We start from the raw sequence: 27,493 nt of genomic DNA on the forward strand, positions 1-27,493 counted from the left end.
ACTCTCATGTATAAGTTAGTTATAAATAGAATTTGATTCTTTGTCTATTATTTTCAGATCTTTTTTTCTCTTGAATATAATACTCTGGTTTTCTTTCCTTGTGTGTAGTCCATCTTTTAGAACTCTTCCTAAAGAGTCTGGCATGTGCTCTCCAAGCTCCATGGCGTCTCCAACTTTACCTGAAAGTAAATTACCCAGAGTGCTTTTTTTTCTTTTTTGGGGCCTCGACCTTGAAGGATCCAAAGGTTTGTGGGGAGAGACAGAGAAACAAGCAGGGAGTAGAATGGATAACAGATGAGAAAATCTCCTTCTGTCTTAGAAAACCATGGGGTTGAGGATGGTGTGGAATCGCTGCTAGACAATCTCAAAAATAGCTCTGTTCCTGCATCTAGGATGGCCACTGGCCAGCTCTGACATTCTGTCTCTGACTTCTTAGTTTACCTCTTACTCGGAGAAGTGGTAATGCCTGAAGGCACTCATCTCAACCCACAATGGCAGAATTTGGCACAGACACCCTGGCTAGGATGCTGCTCCAATGCCGACTTATCTTCCAGGGTAGTCTTTTGTCCACTTAGCTCACTTTAATATTCTCTCCTGCTTGGCTTTTTCTTACCATGAGTCCCCTTAAGGTTAAGGTCTATCTAAAGGGAAAAAAGTACACTTGGTAGTTTGTCCTTTGGTAAAGTCTGAAACCCCTCAGAGCTTAAAGAGATCTAGAAAAGTGACTTATCTCAAACCCACAGGTAGCTCTGCCTCTATTCCCTTTTCCTGTGTGTCCAAGCCCTTTCAGAAGAGTTTCGAAAGGTGGGCTGCCTATGAAACCTTATGAGGTACATCCCTCTTATTTATTGCAAAGTGAGTATTTCACAGTAAATGTTAAAGCTGTGAAAGGATAGGGACTGGACTTGTGATTTCACTGGCGTAGGAAACTCTCTCTACCAGTACAGGTCAGCACCTTCTCTGCCCCTTATCAGAGTTAGGAGGAGCACTAACAGGCTAAGTGATTTGCCCAGGGTGATCCAGCCAATTTGGTTGTGATGCTCTTTCTTTAACCTAGAACTTGCCACTTTGAACACTTCTGAACTCATTCAAAAGAGTTCTTCAACATTTTTTATTGTGCTTATTTCTTTCTCTTAAGTTTTAGCTCTCAAATAATTTGTGACATTTCCTGAAGGTGGTTCCTATCTTTTTTCTTGTGTTGAGTGAAAAGCAAACACATTTAAGAAGCTCAATCTTTCTTACTTGTACTATTAGAGAAATTTATTTTCCCCCTTACTTTCCTTTAGAACATGTTCAGATGTGATAACGTACTTTTTTGTTATCATGCTACTGTTCTGTCTGTATGGGATCTACTTAAAATGCTCTCATTTCAGGCCTTGTCTCCATCATGCTGCCTAAAGTTTGAATGCACAGAGTATTTATGAAGTTTGGCTTTTATTGTCTCAGAATTTTACAGGCTTGCCAGTGTTAGCCAGGTTGGGGGGGCACCACCATCCAACTTTTCAGGAGCCCCCCCTTTTGTATAACTAATAATTACTTTCACTTAATGTGTCTTTCCCCTTAATGCATATGAATGGAGTCTATTTTGTTACTCATCCTTTGTCTTTCATTTTGATCATTAGGATTTGATGGAACAACTTGAAAAACAGGACAAGACTGTCCGGAAACTGAAGAAACAGCTGAAAGTATTTGCTAAAAAAATTGGAGAACTGGAAGGTATTGCTTTTATGAATATTTTCTACAAAGCAAAACACTTATTTTTGTGAATATTGCTCATCTCTGGGTTTATGGTAAGATACAAAATTTCATGTACTTAATATAGCAACAAAACAGTCTCATGCAGGAGGCAGATGGTGAATGAATATGAACTGTTCATGAAAAATTACATCCTGCCCTTTCCTCTGTGTGGTAATTACAAAGGGTGCTAATTAGTTGCCAGAGCAGCTAGGTGGTGCAGTGGGTAGAGCACTGGCCTTGGAATCAGGGTGACTCATCTTCATGAATTCAAATATGGCCTCAGACACATACAAGTAGTATGATCCTGGACAAGTCACTTAACCCTGTTTGCCTCAGTATCCTCATCTGTAAAATGAGCTGGAGTAGGAAATGGTGAACTACTAGTATCTCTGCCAAGAAAACCCCAAATGGGGTTACAGGGAGAAGGACATGACTGAATACAACTTAACAGCAATGATCAGAGGCCAAAATAATAACATTACTAAAAACAACTCATCTGTGTAGTGTTTTTGTTTGTTTGGGTTTTTTTTTTTGGCAGGGCAATGAGGGTTAAGTGACTTGCCCAGGGTCACACAGCTAGTAAGTGTCAAGTGTCTGAGTCCAGATTTGAATTCAGGTCCTCTTGAATCCAGGGCTGGTGCTTTATCCACTGTGCCACCTAGCTGCCCCTGTAATGTTTTAATGTTTATAAAACACTTTCCTCAGAAAACCCTATGAGATTGATAGCACAGATATTTCCAACATGGAAATTAATACATAAGAGTTAAATGTCTTGTCTTACACTCATAAAACTTAAAAATGTAAGAGCTGGGGGCAGCTAGGTGGAGCAGTGGATAGATCACTGGCTCTGGAGTCAGGAGTACCTGAGTTCAAATCCGGCCTCAGACACATAACACTTACTAGCTGTGTGACTCTGGGCAAGTCACTTAACCCCAATTGCCTCACTTTAAAAAAAAAAAGTAAGAGCTGGAATTTAAACCTTGGACTCCTGATTACAAGTCCCGACTCATGAGGTGTAATGAGACAGATGGTTTATACCACCTAAGTGTTGGCCTGTAGAATGGCTGCCTTGGATGGCTATCCATGGTTTCTAAAACCCAATTGGGATCTCTTATGGAGTTATCTTCAGGAGGGCTTACAAGCCACACAAGAAAGCAGCCACATTAATTGAGTTGGTTGTTTATTTTTTTCTTTTAGAAACAAACATGAAATGTATCTTGTTCACCTTATTCACTAGCTATGGTTCTGAATGACTTTTGGCTATTCACAAAAATTGTATCTTCCTCCAAAGAAAAAGTCTTACCGTCGTTTAGAATATTTTTTTAAAAATCAGTCATGTCTATTTCTGTATCCCTAACACATTAACTCTCCAAGTTATAATCATTCTTTGTGTAATCTTGTGGAAACACCATGTTTCACACAATGTACACCAGTCTTCAAAAAAAAACCCCACAAGGGGCAGCTAGGTGGCGCAGTGGATAAAGCACTGGCCCTGGATTCAGGAGGACCTGAGTTCAAATCCAGCCTCAGACACTTGACACTAGCTGTGTAACCCTGGGCAAGTCATTTAATCCCTATTACCCCTTCAAAACAAACAAACAAACAAACCACCACATGACCGCTAAGCAAGTTATGATAAGCAAATGGCTTATACTGTTCAGATAGTCTCACATTTATATAGCACTTTGAATTTTACAAAGTGCTTCTCTCATAACAGCCCTGCAAGTTAGATCATACATGTATTGTGTCTCTTTTGCAAATGAGAAAACTAAGCTCATAACATTCAGCCTGTAACGATTGGAATGATGCCACAAGCCATTGCCAAAATTCATATGAATCATTGAAAAGTAAACTAAGCCAAAAGGACATAGACTCTTCCTGTTCTGACAAATCAAGTTAGACTTTTAGTGACCACTAATGATATACTTAAACATGCCTGTAGACGAAAAAGTCCATAATAGCATCCAAAAGCCTAACTACTTTCAGTCTGAATTTGATATGCCTTTTTTCAAATTAAAGAGAAAGGCAAGAATAGGGTTTTGATTTCTTATGAGATGCTAATGATTTTAAGATACTATTAAGTATAAATCATTACTCTGATTTCCAGCTTTGTAAATAGGTATACACATGGCACTCAATTACAAATGCACATGGATTACTAATAAAAAAAAGCATTTATAATTGCTATTGAGGAATGTGTCAGATGACATATTCATATAGGGTAAAAAAGATTTGCTTGGTACAGAAGAGTTCCAGGGAACTCATGATAGAAGAGGATCTCCAAATCCAAGAAAAAAAAAAAAAGAACTGTGGAGTATAGATACTGATTGAACCATACTATTTCTTTTGTTTTGGGTGCTGTTGTTTTTTTTTTCTATTTTGAGGTTTTGCATTACTGCTCTGATTTTTTTCTCTTATAACAGGATTAATGCAGAAATAGGATTAATGTTATTATGGGTATATATATGTGTGTGTGTGTATATATATATACATCTATATGTATATGTATATATATATATACATCTATATGTATATGTATATAGATATATAGATATAACCTATATCAGATTACCTGCTGTCTAGGGGAGGGGGGAGGGAGGGGAGGGAGGGAGAAAAATCTGAAATTGTAAAGCTTGTATAAACAAAAGTTGAGAACTATCTTTACATGTAATGGAAAAAATAAAATACCTTATATGTAATAAAAAAAAATAGATTTGCTATCAGCAGTTATCTTTGGTGAGAGCCTATGATGAGTTGCCAAGAGGGCTGCACAGAACCTGTGTTCTTTTTGGGGGGGGGGGCAATGAGGGTTAAGTGACTTGTCCAGGGTCACACAGCTAGTAAGTGTCAAGTGTCTGAGGTCGGATTTGAACTCAGGTCCTCCTGAATCCAGGGCCAGTGCTTTATCCACTGCGCCACCTAGCTGCTCCCAGAACCTATGTTCTTGTTTGTTTGGTTGGTTTTTGGTTTTGGGGCTTTTTTTGGTGGGGCAATATGGATTAAGTGACTTGCCCAGGGTCACACAGCTAGTAAGTGTCAAGTGTCTGAGGTTGGAATTGAACTCAGGTCCTCCTGAATCCAGGGCCAGCACTCTATCCACTGTGCTACCTAGCTGCCCCCCAGAGCCTGTGTTCTAATCCCAGCTTTGGCATTTACCAGTTGAGTAGCCATCAATATTGCAGTCTTTCTGAGTCTCAGTTTCTTTAACAATAAAACAGGTATAACATTTTTACTACCTCCTTCACAGAGTATTGCGAGGCATGCTTTTTTGTTTGTTTATTTTGTTTTTGTTTTTGCGGGGCAATGAGGGTTAAATGCCTTGCCCAGGGTCACACAGCTAGTAAGTGTGAAATATCTGAGGCTGGATTTGAACTCAGGTACTCCTGAATCCAGGGTCCATGCTTTATCCACTGCGCCACTTAGCTGCCCCTGCGAGGCATGCATTTTTAAAACAATAAAGTATGATTTAAATGTGAGTCATTATTTTGATCATTATTTAATGAGATTTGGACATGTAATCAATAAGTTGCTTGTTCAGAAAAACAGAAAGTGAATAAAATATGGCAACAAAATAAGTTGTTTTTGCCACCTCTTTACTTTTGCTGAAAAATAAGAAATTTAGAAAATTCAGACAAATGAAGGATTTTTAGTTTCATCGAAGCCTTTTAGAACCCAGAACTTTGGAGTTACCAGAATTTTCCCTTTTCTTCAGTTCATTTAAGTAATGGTAATCTAAAATAGAAACTATTTCATAATTAATTAAGATATTAGAGAAGACTATTGTATTTAACATCAGTAACCTTGTGTGCACCAGTTATACATAGATTCAGTCTGAAGGGATCTTAGATGTATTTAATCCAACTTCTTTCATTTCTAACACCCCCTTCCCCCATTATCTGTTCATTGCAGAGAGGGGGAGAAAAGAGTCTTGAAGTGATTCTATCAATGGTTCTTTTTTGTGTTTTTGTTTTTGTTTTTTGTTTTGTGAAGCATTTGGGGTTAAGTGACTTGCCCAGGGCCACACAGCTAGTAAGTGTCAAGCATTTGAGGTCAGATTTGAACTCAGGTCCTTCTGACTTCAGGACCAGTGCTCTATCCACTGTGCCACCTAGCTGCCCCCGTATCAGTGGTTTTTTTGTTTGTTTGTTTGTTTGTTTTTTAGTGAGGCAATTGGGGTTAAGTGACTTGTCCAGGATCACACAGCTAGTAAGTGTTAAGTGTCTGAGGTCGGATTTGAACTCAGGTACTCCTGAATCCAGGGCTGGTGCTCTATCCACTGCACCACCTAGCTGCCCCCAACATATCAGTGGTTCTTAACGTTAAATTTTCAAAAAAACTTTTTTTGGGTCAGCTTTGCAGGCTTGAAAACAAAGCACTTTCCTGCAAATGCATGGGGGAAATATATCTAGTGGTAGCTAGCTTATTTCTGTACTAGCCTCATCAGTCTCATGTGGAACGTTGTTTAGTAATGGCTGCCAGAACACAGGACATAGAACTCCTGCTCTCATGTCCACAGGTCTTATAAAAATGGTATCAAGAAAAAAAAATTCATTTGTTTTTTTTTTCCTATCCCAGCATTACAGTTTTACTGATGTGTTTTGACTTTGCATTATAAACATTTACAGATTAGTCCCTCTTAATGAAAAGTTTCTTGTAGCAAAGTAAAATAATTAAGTAAAACTAATAATACAATGACCTCACCTGAAAGTACATGCAACATTTCCCAAGCAGGAGCACAATTTTGAATTTTTCACAAACTGTTTCTAAACAATGTGTGCCCTTTGATCCAACTATACTACTGCTAGACCTATACCCAAAAGAGATCAAAGAAAGGGGAAAAGGTCCTTTCTATATGAAAATATTTATTGCAACTGTTTGTGGTGGCAAAAATGGAATGTTAATGGGATGTCCATTAATTGAGGAATGGCCAGTTCACTTCATTTTATAGGTAAAGATACTGGTGCCCGAAGAGGGGTAGCAACTTGTCTAATGACACACAGGTGGTAAGCAGCAGGGAAGATTTTGATCACAAGTCCTCTTTCCACTGCACCTTAAAAGAAATAAGCACAGTTGTAGATGTTTCACGTATTTATTTCATTTTTTAAATTGGGAAATGGGTTTGTGATTTTAAAAAAATATTCTCCCCATTATAATTTAAATAACATTATAGCATTTTAGAACTGGAATGGACATTAGTTTACACCTAATCAAACCAGATGAGGAAAATGAAGTTGAGAAAGGTGAAGTTATTTGTCCAAGGCCACACAGATTATTAGGGGCCATGCTTCTGTAAAATCTAGATCTTCTGATTTCTAATTTGATACTTTAAAAAAATTATACAATGATTTCTTTTAACATCTTTCCATTATAAGGAGAGTTCTCCTGCATAACAGCAGTTTCAGTTCAACCTCAAGTTCACCCTTTCATTCCTTAAAGTATGTGGGAGCGGTAGGGGCAAAGACAGGGAAGTAGAATTGGTTATGTAGTTCTTTAATTAGAGAAATGAGGGAGTGGAATATTTTTTCATTTTATATTTTCTGTAGTTATTTTAAATAGAATTTTTTTCTATCGCCTCCTGAAGTGTTTTATTGGTGATATACAGAAATGCTGATAATCTTTATGGGTTTATGCCCTTTTTATTTTCTTTCATTAGTTTATGACAAAAAATACTTAAATATATAGCTATAAATGTCAGGGACTTAAATTTCTTGTGATCTTTATTATTATACTCATATATGTATATGGAATTTTTTCAGTTATATTTTGTATATATAATATACCTGGTCCTTTTTTTCATTTTACATTTTTAAATAAATATAACTTTTCATTGTTCTCTATGCTGTTTATTCCAGAGAGCATTTATGCGAGGCACTAGGTGCTTAGGGTATAATTATTTGTATTTGTCATTTTACATGACATGACACAGTGCTCCATTGTGTTGCTATACTATAGTCTGTTTACACATTTTCTAAACATTGGTTATTTCTAAACATTAGGTTATTTCCAGGGTTTTGGTATTATATACAACAAAGCCATAAACATCTTTGTATAAATAATTACCTTCCTAATTACTTATTTGAGATATAGTCCTACTGATGGGTTTAATGGATATGGCCAATTTTACGAGGGGATATTTTACCTATAGGCATAAAGAGTTATTATCAGGAAGGACTGTTTTAGATTTTCCTAAACACGGGTGGAATGTTGTCCTTCCTTATCTTATTTTACTTGAAACCCTGTACCTTTCTAATGTCGATTTATATTTTATTTCATTTATTTGAGGTGAGCATATAAATCAGTGACTATTGATTCAACCTCTTCACATATTATCTGTATATGACAGTGTCCTTCTTTAGGTTTCAAAAAGATGCCTTCTGAATTTTTTCTAATAAAAGAAAGAAAACATTCTTAGAGATTTGACCAAATAAAAACGAAATTGCTTTTCCGAATTAAGTTCCCATCATTATGGTATGGTAGAAAAAGTACTAGATTTGACGTTCAAGTTTTGGCTCTACTTTTGTGACCCTGGGCAAATCACTTAATCTCTCTGGGTCTGGGTTTTCTTATGTATAAAATGAGGGAGTTGGAGTACATGACCTTGAAGGTCTCTTCTGGCTCTAAATCTGATATGTTCCAAAAACAATCCAATTTTTCATGGTTTTCTTTTGATTACATGGAGTATAGAGCCCCTCTAAAATGTAGCCATAGTTCCCTTTTCACTTATCTTTAAGTTCATGATAGGCTCTTTCAAGGGTTTTATTCTGTTATTTGAAAGGAAATCAGAAATAACTAATATAGGACTCAACTAATCGGGTTTTCCTCTAACAACAGGGATTTGTAACATTTTTTGTGCTATGGAACCCTTTAGCAATCTGCTGAGGCCTATGGACTCCTTAGAGTAATGCTTTTGAATACATAAAATGAAATATGTAGGATTACAAAGGAAACCAATTAATAAAAACAAGTTTATGGACCTTAGGTTAAGAACCCCCATCTTACAAATAACCATGTTGGCTTTTTTTAAAGACATTTAGAATTAAAACTGCTTTTTAGAGGTCACAACTTTTTTTTTGAATGATTAGACTATGATTGTTGGGTTTTGTGGGAAAAGAACAAAAGTACTGTTTTGAGCTGTTGAATATAGATGTCTTTTATGTCTATTTCATATTTCTATATTGAAATATATTTTCTTTCTTCTTGTTTTACTCCTGAAGTGGGGCAGATGGAGAATATATCCCCTGGGCAGATCATTGATGAACCTATCCGTCCAGTGAACATCCCCAGGAAAGAAAAGGATTTTCAAGGAATGTTGGAATATAAGAAGGATGATGAGCAAAAACTTGTCAAGAATCTCATCCTGGGCAAGTACATTTTTTATGAAACAACAGGTTAATTGATAAACCTGGATTAATGATTTTGTGCCTTTGACATAGCCACATAGCTTCTAGGGATGACCAACATAAAGTTTTTGAGGTGTCCTCCTTAGTCCAAACACTTACACATTGATATAATTACATGATGATTAGGACTGAATGCAAGATTTCATTTTTTGCAACTTATCCACATTGGTTCATTTCTCTTCTGACTACCACATGTGATTACTCATGTTATAAGAGAGAAAACTCCACAATGCCAGAAAAACAATGGAGTAAATAAGTTATTAATGGGAGAAATGTTTTCATAGAAATAAAAAAGGTTGGGGAATAGGAGAGTATCAAAGGACATTGAGCATGGCACTGTGAAAAATATGAGATCCTTAGAAGAAGAATGAAGGGTCCTACATATATCCATGAGCTTATGAAATGAATTAAGAATATGGTTCAATGTCATACCTTTTGCCCCAACTCTATATTAACTTTTCATTTGACCTCCTTTTTAAGTTCTGTTGTTTTTTTTTTAACAAAGTGGTCACCATCAACAGGAAAAATTTATTAAAGACTGACAAGATTCATGGCACTGTACTAATTATTTTAATAATCACATTATTTTGGAAGTTTCAACTTCATATCTTAAAAGATTCTTTCTACTGATACCCTTTTGTCCTAAAAATGCTTGTGTTTATGTGATGACTAACCACGCAGGCCACCCACAAAGCCTTCCTTGTGTGGTTTTGAACATTATGTGAATTTTTTTTTTTTACTGTTCTTCTAGACTTAAAACCACGTGGGGTAGCTGTCAATTTGATCCCTGGATTACCAGCCTACATTTTATTTATGTGTGTCCGACATGCTGACTACCTGAATGATGATCAAAAAGTGAGGTCATTGCTGACATCAACAATTAACAGCATTAAAAAAGTACTGAAGGTTAGTTCATTCTTTGATTTATGAAAACTACTATAGGATGAATGTTAGCAATGATAATATCTGCACTGCAGCTGCTTTCTGTGTGTTTGAAATGAATCCTCCTTCAGTGTGACAAATGAGTCACCAGTTAGGGGAGCTTTTTTTAGTCATAACTGGTGGATAATAACTTTCAGCATGGGAGATTTCATCCTTGAAGTTTATTTTACAAACTAGGTTTGAGTTGAATGATAGGATGGACTGGATACTTAGTGTTTTTGGTTCAACAGCAATGTGCTTTTGGGTGTAGTAGAAATATCACTGGCCTATGAGTCAGGAGTTCTGGATTTGAATCTGGTCTCTGATGCCAGCTCTGTGACCAGGGGCAAGCAGCTTCAGTTCTCTGTGCCTCAGTTTTCTCATTTGTTAAATAAGGGGTAATAATCATTGCACTTCATATCTCTTAGGCTTGAAATAAAGATAGCACTTGGAACACCTTAAAGCATTATGCTTACAAGTTCCCATCTGGAATGTAATTGAAGGTTATTTAATGGAATAAATATGTAGAGAATAACATGCTACAGTACAGATAAGAGATTTAAGTAACTTTAGTAAGAAATTCCTGGATGATTATTTTTCTCTACCATTATCCTCTTTTCACCAAAATTTTCCCTAGAATATGAAATACCTAATTAAAAACACATTATAGTACATATCAACAATATAGGAGGAGACACTGAAGTGTCCAAATCACCCATTTTAGAATTTGCAGTTACAGTGGTGATATAAAAGGTTATAGAGGAGTCCTACATATAGGGCAGCAAAGCTTTAGAAAGGGCAGCAGATTGAATAGTGATCAACAAATCCAAAGATGTATATGTTGGGGGGAGAATCAATAAGTGCTTTCATCAGGAATTAGAATAGGCAATGAGGAAACAAAAGCTATCATTCTTTGAAGATGATGTGATGGTATATTTAGAGAATCAACTAAAAACTACTTAAAAAAATTAACAACTTTAGCAAAGTTGCAGAATATAAAATAAACCCACATAAATCATCAGCATTTCTATATATTACCACTAAAGCCCAGCAGCAAGAGATAGGGAAATTCCATTTAAAATAACTGTAGACAATAGATAATATATGGGAGTCTACCTGCCAAGACAAATTCAGGAATGATATGAACACAGCTACAAAGCACTTTTCACACAAATAAAATGAGATCTAAACAATTGGAAAAATATCAATTACTCATGAGTAGGCCAAGCTAATATAATAAAAATGAAAATTCTACCTAAATTAATTTACTTATTTTTTCTCCTTCCTTCTCTTTTTCCAAAGATGGCAAGCAATATATATAGGTTAAACATGTGCAATCATATAAACATATTTCCACATTAGTCATGTTGTGAAAAGAAGAATCAGAACAAAAGGGAAAAACCACAAGAAAGAAAAAACAAAAAACAAGTGCCTTGATCTGCATTCAGACTCCTTAGTTCTTTCTCTGGATATAGATAGCATTTTCCATCATGAGTCTTTAGGAATTATCTCAGAACATTGTATTGCTGAGAAGAGCTAAGTATATCACACTTGATCATCATATAATGTTGCTGTTACTTTGTATAAAATAAAAGTTCTTGGGGGCAGCTAGATGGCGCAGTGGTTAAAGCACTGGCCCTGGATTCAGGAGTACCTGAGTTCAAATCCGGCCTCAGACACTTGACACGTACTAGCTATGTGACCATGGGCAAGTCACTTGACCCCCATTGCCTAAAAAAATAAAATAAAATAAAATAAAAGTTCTTGAGGAAAAAATTATAAGGGGGATAAGTAGCTTAGAACAGAAGGTTGAAACCCTTACCTAAATAGTGATTCTCTTAAAATTGAATGGAATAAGTAAAAGTTAATGACTCCAGGAAATAGTACAAAGTATTAGAAGGAAATCAAAAGGTTGGAAAAAAATAGAAGATATTGTCAGGTTTCTAATGTCAAAAACAACTAATCTGGGAAAGAAGTCAAGGAAGGAAAAATTGAGAATCATGAGACTCCCTGAAAACATAATTAAACAACAACAAAAAAAACCCCAGACACTATATTTCAAGAAATTATAAACGAAAACTGCCATGATCTATTAGGGGAAGCTAGGTGGCTCAGTGGATAAAGCACCAGCCCTGGTGCCTGAGTCAGGAGGACCTAAGTTCAAATCTGACCTAAGATACTTACTAGCTGTGCATAGAATCTCTCAGGCAAGTCACTTAACCCTGTTGACCTCAATTTCCTCATCTGTAAATGAGCTGGAGAAGGAAGTGTCAAACCATGCCAATATATTTGCCAAGAAAACCCCAAATAGGGTCATGAAGAGTCGAATACAACTGAAAATGACTAGACAACAATAACTGATCTATTAGAAACAAAGGGCAAAATGAAAATAGAAAAAAATCATTGGTCACCTCCTAAAAACTAACATAATCCCCAAATTAAAAATGCCCAGGAATTTCATAATCAAAATCCAGAGTTTCCAGGTAAAAAGAAAAATAGAAATGGCCAGAAAGTAATTTTAAGTACCAAGGAACTATGGTTAAGATCAAATAAAACTTGACAGCAACTAATAAAGAAGAGAAAATCTTGGAGCATGATATTCCAAGGAGCAAAATATAAAGGCTTACAGTCAAGAATATAAGTCTGAATTTAATTCTAGTCAGGGAAAATGAACCTGTAATAGAAAATGTCTTCCAGGCATTCCTGGCAAAACTAGAGCTAAGTACAGATACTTTTAAAAGCAAAGACAGGAGTCAGTAGAAATATAGGGATGAGGCTAAAATTTGATGACAGGTTTTAAGAAATGAAGAAAAGACAATCGTCCCTTCAAAAAACTGATGCCTTCAGAAGACATTAAATAAAGCAAACAAGGAGACTGGGGTTGGTTTTTGTTTCCTCCTAAGAGAGAAAAGAAAAGGGATGGATAAAGGAATACACTAGGAAAGAAATAAGGAGGAAAGAAGAACTTACTATTTCTCATAATTAGAGTACAATATAAAAAGGAGAATTGAGCCCACATACATGCACATGCACACACAGGTTTTGGTATAGAATTACACTAAGCTCATTAAGAATAGGCAACTAGAGAAAAGGGTATGGGGAGGTTTAAGAGAAAAGAATTGGGAAGAAAATAGTCACAAGCAAAACGAACTTCAGTAGAGGATGAATTGTAAAGGGGGTGTTAAAAGGAAAAAAAGAAAATGTAAGAAGTGATGGTAAGAATCTAGAAAAGGTAGAGAGAAGGGCAATTGAATGGAACCTGATTGTTTTAATTGTAGTGTTAGTCAAATTCTATTGCATTCACTACCTTCTTTGTAAGTATGGGACGAGACAAAAAGAGGGGGAAAGTATAGGAGGATATGCTGGAGGGAAATACACAGCAATCATAACCTTGAATGTGAAAAGGATGAATTCACCTGTAAAATGGAAGAAAATAGGAAACCTAGTATAAAGCAGAACTCAGTAATGTGAAGCACACCTAAAACATAAAGATTCATACAATATAATATGTGAATAAGTAAAGGAATGGAATAGAATTATATATTCAGATGAAATCACAAAAGCATGGGTATTAGTCATGATCTTAGAAAAAGAAATAGAGAAAATAGTAAAAAGAAAAACAGAAACTTTGTTATGCAAGTACTTAAAGGGAATGTTAATCAGATTACAAAACTATAATTGTGAAGCTTTGAAAAAAATTAAACAATAAAGAAATTAGGGGTCTGAATATAATTTTAGAATGTTCATAAGTACAGAATGAAAAGATGTTTCTGGAACCATTATAAAAATTGACCATCTGATATGGCATAAAAACCTCATAAACAAATGCAGAATATTAAATACATCCTTAATGACCATAATGCAGTGAAGTTCTAATCAATAAAGTGCCTTTAAAGAAAGAAATTAAGCTTAATGGATACTAAATAATTAAATCCTTAAGAATTAATAGGTCAAAGAATAAATCATACAATCAATAAATAATTTCATCAAAGAAGAAAATAACAATGAAACCACATAGCAAAAGTTTTGGGGAGTAGTCGAAGTAGCCCTTGGGGAAAATTTATATCTCTGAGTATTTTCTTCAACAGAGAGAAAGAACAGATCAATTAATTTAATATGTAAGGAAGGAAGGAAGAAGGAAGAAAGGCTACAAATCAGAAAACAACAACTAAACATACACTAGAAATTCTGAAAATTTAAAGAAGATAATAAAGCAAGAAAAAAGTTAAATTAATAAAACTAGAAGCTGTTTTTAAAATTAATAAGCTATTAGGGACTGAGAAGAAAAAAGTTGCCAGTATCAAAAAAAAAAAGGATTCATATCTAATGAAAAAGAAGTAAATTCATTGGAAACTTTTGCCAATTATATGCCAACAAAATTTATAAGTGGAATAAATGATTTACAAGAAATGCAGCATACTTGGATTAATAGAAGAAAATTAGAATTTAAGTTGATCTCAGAAAAAAAAATGAAAATCCATAAATGAACTCTCAAAGGAATTAACCCCAATTTACAAGTGGATTCTATCAAACATTCAAAAAACAATTAGTTCCAATAATTTATAAACTATAAAAATAAGAAAATGAGGGATTCTACCATATATCTTCTATAAATCAATTATAGTCTTGATACCTAAACCAGAGAGAAAGTAAAGAAAGAAAACTATAGACCAACATTCCTAGTGAATATTAACACAAAAATATTGAATAAATCATTACCAAGAAAGCTACAATAAAATATTTAGAGTATTATACTTGATGATCAGGATGGGTACATATATTCATTACAAAAACAATAACATTATTATAGCAATAGGTAGAGAAAAGGCTTTTGAAAAATACAACACTCATTTTTCTTAAGAAAAATTTTTTAAGGAACCTTTCCTTAATATGGTTAATAGTATCTGTCTAAGACCTATAATATAAACGTCTAAGACATATAAGGATCAATATTATATGTAATGAAGAACCAGATCTCAAACTATATTACAGAGAGTAGTAATGATCAAAATTATTTGGTACTAGTTTAAAATAGAGAAGTTAATCAATGGAACAGATTGGATTTATAACCATCGGAAGAAACAAACACAGTAAAACCAAGGATCACAACTGCTGGAGCAAATACTCACTGTATGACAAAAACTCCTTGGAAAACTGGAAAACCAGTCTGGCAGAAATTAGATTTATGCTGATATTTCATACTATATACCACAATAAGCTCTAAATGAATACATGGCCTAAATATGAAAGCTTACCTGCTCCTGCAGGGAAGGAGATTTTTTTCCCCCCAACTATAAATAGGGGAAGAGTCCATGACCAAACAAAGGATAGAAAGGATCATAAGAGACAAAATAGATAATCTTGAAGATATAAAATTTTAAAGTTTTTTTGCACAAATAACAACAACAGAGTTGAAATTAGAGGAGAAACAGTTAATAGTAAACAGAATGAATAGTTAAAAGGGAAAAATATCTTTGTAGCAAGTTTCTCTCACTTTTAAAATTCTGAGATCCAAGATTCATGGTAAATTTATAGGGAGGTGATTCAAATATATAAGAACAAGAGCTATTCCCTAATAGATAAATGGTCAAAGGATATGAGCAAGTAGTTCTCAAAATAGGAAAGATAAAATATCAATGACCATAGGAAAAAAGTGTTCAAAATCCCTAGTAATGAGAGAAATGTAAATTAAAATAACTCTCAGTTTCCACATTACAGAGGTAAGATTGGCAAAGATGACAAAAAAGGTAAATGGTCTTCTACATCTCTTCTAACAATTGTCAATCAGGTATACATATTATTGAGTTCTGCTTTATACTCTATTTTCATATCTTCTTCCATTTTATAAATTCATCATTTTCACATTTAAGGTTATGATTGTTGTATATTTCCTTCCATCATATTCTCCTATACTTTCCCCCTCTTTTTGTCCCCTGTCTTATCCTTAAGGTAATGAAAGAAATAGAATTTGATTAATACTATCTATAATTAACATGATCATCTTCCACTCAATTGCCCTTCTCTTCACCTCATCCAGATCCTTTACTGTTGTGCTTCTAAGAAATTCTGGCATGGATTCTAAATGCTGGATTTCTGGTGGCTCACTCTTCTGACCTTTAGAAGTTTATAAGGTCATTGCCACCTCTAATCTCCTTCACCTAAAAGCAGGAAATAACAGATGTAATAGAGACAGAACAGTGGGGCCATGTACTCATGGGCTATGTGACCCCATTGGAGAGATGAAGCCCTAAGACTTCTCCCAACTCTTGGCTTAGTCTTTGCCTCCTCGCTTGAACATAGCCAGACAGGAATAAGGACCAGGCTCACAAAGCTAGTTAGTTCCTTTTGAATATACTTCATTTGAGGCTATACAGCTGATCAACATTTCATCTCTTCATGTGGTTAGCTAACTTGAACCACCTACAAAATGTCTGTATGTCTCTAAAGCCAGAAAAAAATAACAAAATTCATCTACAGTTACCAAAGGTCAAGAATATAAAGGAAAATAATGGGAAAAAAGTGGAAAGACAAGGTGCCTAACAGTACCTGATCTCAAACTATACAACAAAACCATAATTATCAAAACAAGTTGGTACTGAGTAAGAAACAACTGTAACAAATTAGGTACACAGTATTCAAAAGCAAATGAGCACAGTCACTTGGTATTTGATAAATCAAAGATCCCAGCTATTGGAGCAAGAACTCACTATTCAACACAAATTTTTGAGAAAGCTGGAAAGTAGTCTGGTAGAAACTAGGTACAGAATTACCAGCATCTCACGCCATATACCAAGACAAGTTCCAAATGGATACAAAATTTAGACATAAAGGGAGATATTGTAAACAAGTTAGAAGAATGTGGAAGAAATACCTGTCACATCTATGGATAAGTGAAGAGTTTGTAACCAAACAAGATAGGCCCACAGGAGGTAAAATTGACAATTTTGATTACATAAAAATTTGTTCAAGGAGAACTAACACAACTATAATTATAAAAGAAGCAGGTAAATGGGGGAAAGTCTTTGCAGCAAGTTTCTCTGAAAAAAGGCCTTATTTCTAAATTATATAGGAAGAAAGTCTGTATATGCTCCAAAGAAGGGAATATAGTACTTCCATTACATATCATGCGTTTTGGAAAGTATTAATGGGTTATTTGGTTCCCCAAAGCTCGGTGTTTCATTTATTTTTAGACTCAAATCAGATTCAGGTTAACTTGACCATTTGACACAGGAACTGGGACAGAATGTGGGGCCTTTTAGTTGAAATGTAGAATGGGGTCCATGAGGGATGTAGGGGTATAGAAACAGACTGAAGGCTAAGGATGATAATCAAATGAGATGAGTTTTGGGATTGTGGAGAGTAGAGCTGTTGTGAGAGGAGGGATAGGTGACAGTTCTAGAAAATTTCCCTTCTTTCCTATTTATCTTCTTCCCTCCCGTATTGTCAGTGGCTAGTCCCTAGGGAGGAAACTTTTGGCAGTGGAAAGGGTCAAGCCACCAGGCCACCTGATTGTGTATATAAGAGCTGTAAGTAAGGGATTGCCTATAATTCTTTTCCTGATTTAAAAAAAATTATGAATTTCAAACACTTGAGTGGTTAAGGGGAGCTTGCCTAATGAGGGGGAAAATGGAGCACAAGCAAAATAGCAAGCTCCCCATGAACCTTGCAGAGAAATCTGTTAATGGAAACTGTAGATATTCCGCTAGCAAAGGCCCAACATATATTTCCAACTGCAAAATAAGTGCCATAATTACTTGTATAGTAACTTAGAGAAAGTAGGTTTTAGCATCTCTTTCAGTTCTTTCTAATTTCCACTTTCCCAAGGAAAAACCAGACTTAGAAGTATTCTTTTTTTCTCTATTTCAGAAAAGAGGTGATGATTTTGAAACTGTTTCCTTCTGGCTATCAAACACATGCAGATTTTTGCACTGTTTGAAGCAATACAGTGGAGAAGAGGTAAGAATACCTTTCCTAGTGTTTATAAAGAATCAAGTCAAGTGTTTTAACCTGCTCACTTTTAGAAGGTCAGATTCAACAGTGGTTTGGAGCTTCAGAGGTGACTGTGTAATATTCATTGCATATGTACAATAAGCTTGGCCCTTGTATAACCTCTTCACTCCCATAGTTTATATTCAGAAGCATCATAGCAGGTGAAACGCGTCACATGGTTGAAATCCAAAGAAAGACAATGGAACAGTGTTTAGGAGGACCAAAACTAGGACAAAAAGCCATTTTTTTTGGCTATTGACTTGATACAGTATTTATATTGAACCTATTTGTAGTTAGGTGTAGTCATAACTTATTTGGTTTTTCTTAAGAGAATTCAATTTAACAACCATTCAGTGCTGATTATTTCCAAGGTACTGGAAACACAAAGGCAGGAATAAAAATAATATCAGTCTTCAAGGAAGTATAGGGCAGACTTTCTAAATCTTGGAACTAGGGGCAAGAGGATCCAGAATATTGTGGAATGCCCAATGTGTATGTACAGTAGCAGAAAATATTCAAATTCAGTCATTGTTTCTTATGAGTCTGTGGTATATAGCACCTTGTACTAGTCAGTTGGCAAAGATTCAAAGTTTAGCTGAGATAGCCCTTTCATAGGGAAGGACTGAAGTTTGGTAGATCCATCTCTACTCTTGAAAAACTCATAGCCTCTTGGAGGAGGTTGGACCAAAAGAAACTAAAGCATGTAAAAGTGAATGTAAGAGATAAACAAGAGCTCTGTGATTTTAAATGCAGCATATTCCTGGAGATCTTGCCATAAAGGGCATCATAGTAAAGCAAAATCCTGACTACAAATATGTTGTTTCTTCATCTACTTAGATGTCCCATTAAAATCATTGAGTGAATAGTTAAAGGTGAAAAGAAATGAAATATAGAATGCCTATAGCATGAAGTGAACAGAGCAACAAAACATGAAGTAGTAAAAACATGGGAACTGCCCGGGGGTTTGTTAGAACCAACTTGAACTCACTCTTGAAAGCCAATTGTTAAATTTTCAGTGTGAGCATCTGCGCCTTGGAAATGTGACAAATCAGTTTGTTATTATTTTTGATTCTCTAAATATTTAAAAGTGATGGAGAGAATGTTAATAATGCAGATTAAGCTTAAAAGTATTTCTTGCATACATTTCCCCCCATGGAGAGCCTGTTGTTAAACATTTGCCAGCATACCTCCACCTCTCTGCGTCTAGAACTCCATTTTAACAAGCACAATCAAAATACCCATTTTTCCTTAAGGAGGCTTTTTTCTATGTCATAGCCACATGCATATCAACTTGCCCAGTTTGGATGTAGTTATGACTGATAAATTAAAAACACCTTAAAACATATCATCATGAATCTCTTCCCATTCAACAGTTTGTTTGACAATGGTAGTGTCCTTTTGGTCCCGTTACTGTTAGCTTGTAGAGATTAGTTCTCAGGGCTTTTTGTATTCTAGTGTAGAATAACAAAGCTGAGATTTGAATTAAAAAGCCCAAGTGTCTGCTAAATTGGGATTTTTCACGCAGCCTTACCCCACAATTTTTTATTTTTATTTATTTATCTTGCTATGTGGGAAAAGGTGACAAAGAGCCATGACTGGCAGGCTAACAAATTTAGATTTGATCTAGTCATCAGTAAGAAGCATAAAAGTGACATGCTGAAGATAGTTTTTGTGAGAGATTATTCTAAAAGCCACAAACAAGAGAAGCAGGAATGACCCCAGTGCAGGAAGACCGGCTGTTGGAGGCATCCAGGCGTGCATGGGAAGGCCTTGACCACAGAAATGGAAAGGAAGTGGAAGAGAGAGGAATTAATTCCTTTTACCAAGGAAAGAGGAATTGGAGAATTATGCTAAAATTGGACAGAGAAAAGTTGCATTTCACTTCTTGAAAATCAATCTTACCTTACAATTAGGGATTTATGAAGCACAATACACCTCGCCAGAATGAACACTGCCTCACCAACTTCGACCTGGCTGAGTACCGACAGGTGCTAAGTGACTTGGCGATTCAGATCTATCAGCAACTTGTTCGAGTATTAGAGAACATCCTTCAGCCAATGATTGGTAAGACTAAAAGGGTAATGAAATATTGTTATGATTAAGAATATCATTATTGGGGGCAGCTAGGTGGTACAGTGGATAAAGCACTGGCCCTGGATTCAGGAGGACCTGAGCTCAAATCCGGCCTCAGACACTTGGCACTTACTAGTTGTGTGACCCTGGGCAAGTCACTTAACCTTCATTGCCCCACCAAAAAAAAAAAAGAAGAATGTCATTATCATGACACTGTTTTGTAAGGATGATGTTTTGAAAGCAGAATCCCTCTGTTGTAGCACTCAACAATAAATAAATAGTGCAGAATGATACCCCTCCACAAGATATTCTTACCTAATAGCAAATCACCCCCTAAGATAACTAGCTTCTTACTGTCATTAAAATAAAATGTGTCAGCCCTCAGTGACCTGAGGGTTCACCCAGGTATTTGTAAGCCCAAAAGTTCTTCCCAAAGATGATCTTCCTAGAAATTTGGTTATTAGACTCTACACACAGATTAGTTAAAGTTTTTTGTAAGTAAATTTCACTCCAGTTGTTATCAGTGACAAGAACTTCTGGCTGTGAATCTAATCAGAACATTATTGGATAACCTAGATCACTGGTGACCAACTCAAATAGAAATGGGTCCCTGCAGCTGCATATGGACTTAGAAAACTAGAAATTAACATGTTAACAAGTTGAATATGGGTGTTGAGAGTGAGGAGGCAGGGACGACAGCTCAGTTGCCAGCCTTGGTGACATTCCACAAGTATAGAAAGCTAGGAAACAACACTTCTTCACTTTGCACTAATGATGGGCTAAGAGCCATATGATTTAAAATAATATTATTGAAACAGAGTTATTATCCTGAGATCTGATACTAGAGTAACAACAGATCTCCCTAAACTGGCCTCAGCCCTCAGAAGCACCATTTTAAATGTTGGAGATCTTTGAAATGATTGAGGGCTATGTGACATTATTATTATTATAAGCCTATTGGCTTATAAGGAGCCAGAACGATGTAAGTATGGTGACTGATTAAGCAGACTTTCTTGCTGTTACTGCCTGCAAGATCTTTTCCCCTCTGAAGAGCAAGAGAAGGTGTTTATGTATTTATATGCATGCCTATCTACCACTAGGTATATTATATATGCCTCTGTGTGTGTGAATATGTGATTCTTGACCTTCCCACCTGATCATGTGCACTACTGTTTAATATGTTCATTTATTTGTATCTTGATATCCTTGTGTGTATGAATGAAGGTGTGTGTGCTTTTGGATAGGTGAAGGTGTGTAATAAGCATGTGAAGGAAAGTAGGAAACATCATGCCAGTAAAAAAAATATGAGCTACTAAAAATAATGTATAATTCTTATCTAACATGAAGTCAGGAAGACTCATTTTCCTGAGTTCAAATCCAGCCTCAGGTATTTGGACACCCTGGGCAAGTCACTTAACCCTGTTTGCTTTGGTTTCCTCATCTGCAAAATGAGCTGGAGAAGGAAATGCCAAACCACTCTAGAATCTTTGCCAAGAAAACCCCAAATGGGGTCATGAAGAGTTGGACACTACTAAAACAAAACAACAACAAAACATGATTGTATTTTCAGCATACCATGGATGGTATTTCTAGTATCCATGTTGACTTTCTCCCATATTACTTGCAAGTTTTCCCCAATACTTTCCCCATTTTCTTTTTTCTTTTCTTTTTTTTTTTTAGTGAGGCAATTGGGGTTAAGTGACTTGCCCAGGGTCACACAGCTAGTAAGTGTTAAGTGTCTGAGGTCGGATTTGAACTCAGGGCCTCCTGACTCCAGGGCCGGTGCTCTATCCACTGCGCCACCTAGCTGCCCCCCCATTTTCTTTCTTCAGTCTTAATTCTGTTTGCCTACATAAAACTCCTCCCTGAGCACCTCTCTGATCTTTGAAAAGGCAAACAGAACCTAGTCCAAGGTAGAAGCAACAAGAGAAAATTTAGCTCAGCCAGCTCTTCTCTTTTTCGTTTGTGCAAAAATGGCTTTCTTGGCCATCAACAAGTTTGGTTTTGATCTCTAATCAATTCCCAGTTTTAACTGCAGGTGCAAGGTAAGGAATCAGAAAGAATCCAAATAATGGGTAGGCATTAAATGCAGAAGGGAAAAGATTTTGAATTAATTAGACCAAGAAAACTTTTCATCAAAACTGCTCCCTGGATAGAGCACCAGCCCTGGAGTTGGGAGTACCTGAGTTCAAATCTGGCCTCAGACATTTGACACTTACTAGCTGTGTGACCCTGGGCAAGTCACTTAACCCCAATTGCCTCACCAAAAAAAACCCAAAAAAACAAACCTGCTCCCTGCTTCCCTGCTCTTTTTATTTGATCATTTGTCCTTCTCACTCTGATAGATATCACTGTAGCATGCAAACCAACAAATCACTCTGCTACTACAGTATTTTCTATTATAAACATTTTTCCCTTCATTGCTGTGGACAGAAATTAGAAAATGATTTCTAATTGAAGCCTTGACAATTTTCTTAAGTGTAGATGACATTTTTGAAAAGACAAGTCATGCACAAATAATGTAACAAGCATTAAATTTTATTTGCCTCATTGGCATTTCCCCAAAGTTAAATTGGGCTTTCAGCTGTTTAATAAGGAAAAATTCCAAGAGGCAGTTGCAATCAAGTTTCTATTCACATTTCATGAGTCCCCTTTAATTTTTTTAAGTTTTTATTCCCCTTAAAGCTCAAAAGCTACACACCTTTCCACTGAAATTCATTAATTCAATCAACATTTATATTTGAGAGTGGGTAAAAAGTTTGTCTTTTGTATAGGAAAGCAAGTACACAGTGATAACAACTTGTACAGTCATTTAATTTTTTTTTTAATTGGGAACTTGCCAATTCACCCGCCCAAGATAAAATGGCACCTTCATTTGCAAAGTTAAGCTTTCATCAAAGATTTCAGGAGACTTTCTCCCTGAAATGTAATCTAGTAGGGTCTCCATTGCCAGAAATTGTTAGATTTAGCACAAGAGTATTATTGATAAAAATGATCATATAGCACTAGCACTTTCTAACTTAAAAACCACTTTCCTCACAACAACTCTATGAAATAGTATAACTAGGCTCAGAGGCTAGAATGCTGGACCTGGAGTCAGGAAGACCTGAGTTCAAATCCAGCCTTAGACACTCACTAGTTGTGTGACCCTGGGCAAGGCACTTAATCTCTGTTTGCCTTAATCCACTGGAAGAAGAAATGGTAAGCCATTTGAGTATTCTTTGCCAAGAAAACCCCATATGGGATCATAAAGAGTTCAACATGACTGAATGATTGAACAACAAGAAGTATCATCATCTGCACTTTTCACATAAGAACAATGAGACTCAAAGATGCTGAATCAGCAAGTTTCTGAAGTCAGATTTCAATCTAGGCCTCACCTGACTCTAGGTCTAATGCTCTTTCCATCCTTCCATACTTGGCTCTTCATTCATAACCGAAATGGAAGAGTTTAGAGAGATGTGGCTAGGAAGTTAGGAAGGGAGTATGGAAAGGAAAAACAACAGCAAGTATTCACTGTGATAGATAAGCTCTATCCTTTCAAAGTAGTTTAAAATCATTCCCCCTTAAGACTAAGTTATACGGGCAGCTAGATGGCGCAGTAGATAAAGCACCGGCCCTGGATTCAGGAGTACCTGAGTTCAAATCCGGCCTCAGACACTTGGCTCTTACTAGCTGTGTGACCCTGGGCAAGTCACTTAACCCCCATTGCCCCACAAAAAAACAAACAAACAAAAGACTAAGTTATACTTCATACTAAGACTAAGAAACATTTTATAGAAAGTTGTCACAGGCACTTATATTGCTCAGAGGCCACATTTGGGCTAGACAGCCTAGAAGAGGCTGATTCGGAGATTCTGTGAATTGAGATGAGTTTATGTTTTTAATAAAGAACTGTCTTTTTTCATACCCACCATATGAGCTGTGGGATATAAGGAAGAAGTTGGCCTAAAGCCTTTCTACCCACCTAGTTAAAATAAAGTTTTACTAAATTTGTTTGCTTTGATGAAGCAGATAAAATTTATTTTTTAGAATAATAGCACACTGATCATCTACTTAGCTACCCCTTTCTAAAAAGTTTCTTAGGGGGCAGCTAGGTGGCACAGTGGATAAAGCACCAGCCCTGGATTCAGGAGTACCTGAGTTCAAATCTGGCCTCAGACTCTTGACACTTACTAGCTGTGTGACCCTGGGCAAGTCACCTAACCCCCATTGCCCTGAAAAAACCAAACACAAACAAACAAGCAAAACATTTCTTAGACTAAACATGTTCAGACTTCAGGGAAATTTCTACACCAAAAGGGGTAACAGTAACAAAACTCCCCTCATAAAATTCCATGGCTCTACTTAACAACAGCTTTGTCTTATTTGTGTTTTGAGAGTATTACAATTATAATAATGATGGCATTCTATAGTACTTATTATGCACAAGGCACTGTGCTTAGTGCTTTACAAATATCTCATTTGGGGCATCCCTGGGAGATAAATTATCTTGAAATTTGCATCTTTTAGTTTTGGAAATAAAATGTCTAGCAGATTATATTCAATAGCTCTTGTTCTCATAGGCCTTTCTTTGAAAACAGGAGTGGGGGCAGCTAGGTGGTGCAGTGAATAAAGCATCGGCCCTGGATTCAGGAGGACCTGAGTTCAAATCCGACCTCAGACACTTAAAACTTACTAGCTGTGTGAATTTGGGCAAGTCACTTAACCCTCATTGCCCTGCAAAAAAAAGAAAGAAAAGAAAGAAAAGAAAAGAAAGAAAGAAGAAAAAATACACATTGATCACATGGGGAGAAATTTAGGTCAGATTCTATTATGTAATCATTTATGAAGTGCCAACTGTGTGTTAGGCACTAGAGATACAAAGATCAAAGTGGAAACAGGCCTCACCCTCAAAACTCCTACTGTGAGGAAGCAAGGAAAACCTAGATTTAATAAATATAAATACAAAATATTTCCAAAGTAAATACAAAGTATTCAGAAAAGTAGATAAATCATTTTCCACCCAAATGTCAACTTGTCTCAACCAGATAATTACTTTCTAAAAGAACTTAGCATCGATAATTCTTCTGAGTAATTTGCAGACACCCAGAGTTAGACTGAAGGCAAATGAATAGGAGAGGGAAAGATCCACCTACTATCAGGGATAGAAAATTGGAAAAAGAAGCAGAGATTGCAACTTGCAGAGAAAATTCATTAGAAAAGTTAGAACTGTAGAATTAGATAATCCTAGAGTCGGAATGTAGCTGAGAGGTCATCTTCCTGAGGGGCAGTGGATAAAGTGCTGGACCTTGAGTCAGAAGGACCTGAGTTCAAATCTAGGCCTCTGACACTTGACACTTACTAGCTGTGTGACCTTAGGCAAGTCACTTAACCCTCATTGCCCTGCCTAAAAAAAAAAAAAAAAAGAACAGCGCTTAGGGTGGTTGTTGGGGGATCACATGAAATATTTGTAGAGCACTTCCCAAACCCTAAAGGGCCATAGAACAGTCAGTTATTATGATGGTCTTTGTTGTTGTTACTTTATTTAGTGTTCCAATCTAGAAGTCCCACTGCATGGAGCACTTTTTCTTACATGTTACACTTTACATGTGACATCTTAATGCTTAGTTTGTTTTTCCACAGAATAAGTAAGTTTCTTTTCCTGTCTTTTATTTATTTGGGGGGGGGTGAGGCAATTGGGGTTAAGTGACTTGCCCGGGGTCACACAGCTAGCAGATGTCAAGTGTCTGAGAATGGATTTAAACTCAGGTCCTCCTGAATCCAGGGCCCGTGCTCTATCCACTGAGCCTCCTAGCTGCCTTGTCTTTTATTTTAACACTTAAGCCTTGCAGTTTCTCCCTTTCCAGCTTTTGTGACTGTATTCTTATCCCAAACCAGTTTCTGGCATGCTGGAGCATGAAACCATCCAGGGAGTGTCAGGAGTGAAGCCCACTGGACTACGGAAGAGGACCTCCAGTATTGCAGATGAAGGCACCTATACGTTGGACTCCATCCTTCGGCAACTTAGTTCTTTCCATTCGGTCATGTGTCAGCACGGGATGGATCCAGAATTGATCAAGCAAGTGGTTAAGCAGATGTTCTACATTGTGGGTGCCATTACTTTGAATAACCTTCTCCTACGAAAGGATATGTGCTCTTGGAGCAAAGGCATGCAGATCAGGTGAGCAAATGCCAGGCCTTGGCTCATCGGAAATCCAGCTCCCAGAAAACTACAGGGTACATTCTCTCAGATGTTCCATTGGCCTACCTTGATCAGTAGAAAACTGCTAGTAAGTTCAGAACTTCAGACTCATCCGTTATAATATTTCAGAAGGAAATCTTAAATTTAGTGCTGAGAGGCCAGAAAGCAAAGAGGGAATGGAGATTAAGCCTCTGTAGATTCCTGGTCACCTCACCTGTATTCTTTTTTACCCATTCTTTGATTATAAGCATTCAACTATACTTTGCTCGTTTTCTTAGTAGAAAGACCTGCTTTATTAGGAAATGAGCACACTTTAGGGGAATAAAGAGTATTACAAGATGAGAGCATAGTTTTTTGTTTATTTTTTTAATCAGGTAAGATATTGGAAGTGTCATTGCCAAATATTTTAAAGAAGAAAATATGTGCCCTGGGCAATAATGAGAACAAGAAATAGCCAAGTGATAGCTTTCATATTTCATTACATTCTTCGCAATGGCAGGTGACTATAAGGAAGGCCCCCAACACTCTAAGTAGACCCTCTGTGGAAGAGGACAAGAGCCCTTCAGGATGGGCAGGCATAGATGGAATACTATCTATTTCATTTTATGGAGTTTCCGAACCACCGGGGAGTATTAGAGTGTGATATTGAAGACTTCTAGATTTACAGCTTCTGTATTATTAAATATTTACTGGGGGAAAGTGAATATTATTTTACATATGAAAACATGGTACCCCTTTATACTCACAAAAGCACCAATATGTGAAACACCAGATTACTCAATCCAGATTATTTGTCTAACAATTTATTTCTTGAAGTGTGTGGTATCATATTTACAGATTATATAGAGAAGTATTTTCAGTGCCAGATCACAGACTTCATCTTTTAGCCTTGAGCAAGTACCTTTTGGGCATACCTTCTAATATGTGGAATGATTTCTAATAAAAATGATGTCTAGTGGGGAGCTAGGTGGCACAGTGGATAAAGCACTGGCCCTGGATTCAGGAGGACCTGAGTTCAAATCCAGCCTCAGACACTTGACACTTACTAGCTGTGTGACCCTGGGCAAGTCACTTAACCCTCATTGCCCCACAAAATAAATAAGTAAATAAAAATGATTTCTATTCTGTAGGTAATTATGAAAGTTAGATACCATGTTCATTTTTCTTAATATTAGTCCTGATCTTTACC

General features: G+C 36.4%; 1 protein-coding gene across 1 annotated transcript in view; it reads left to right on the plus strand.

Annotated features, from left to right (window-relative positions):
- MYO5A (myosin VA) overlaps nt 1–27,493 on the plus strand; it is a 247,290-nt gene that overhangs the window by 209,639 nt on the left and 10,158 nt on the right. Inside the window, exons 32-37 of the mRNA XM_043981532.1 lie at nt 1,623–1,716; nt 8,952–9,098; nt 9,889–10,043; nt 17,925–18,014; nt 19,961–20,111; nt 26,001–26,283. Of these exons, the coding sequence (XP_043837467.1) occupies nt 1,623–1,716; nt 8,952–9,098; nt 9,889–10,043; nt 17,925–18,014; nt 19,961–20,111; nt 26,001–26,283 (920 nt within the window). The remainder of the gene's footprint in view (nt 1–1,622; nt 1,717–8,951; nt 9,099–9,888; nt 10,044–17,924; nt 18,015–19,960; nt 20,112–26,000; nt 26,284–27,493) is intronic.

Source organism: Dromiciops gliroides, chromosome 2 (genome assembly GCF_019393635.1).
Source record: "Dromiciops gliroides isolate mDroGli1 chromosome 2, mDroGli1.pri, whole genome shotgun sequence".
Classification (NCBI taxonomy): domain Eukaryota; kingdom Metazoa; phylum Chordata; class Mammalia; order Microbiotheria; family Microbiotheriidae; genus Dromiciops; species Dromiciops gliroides.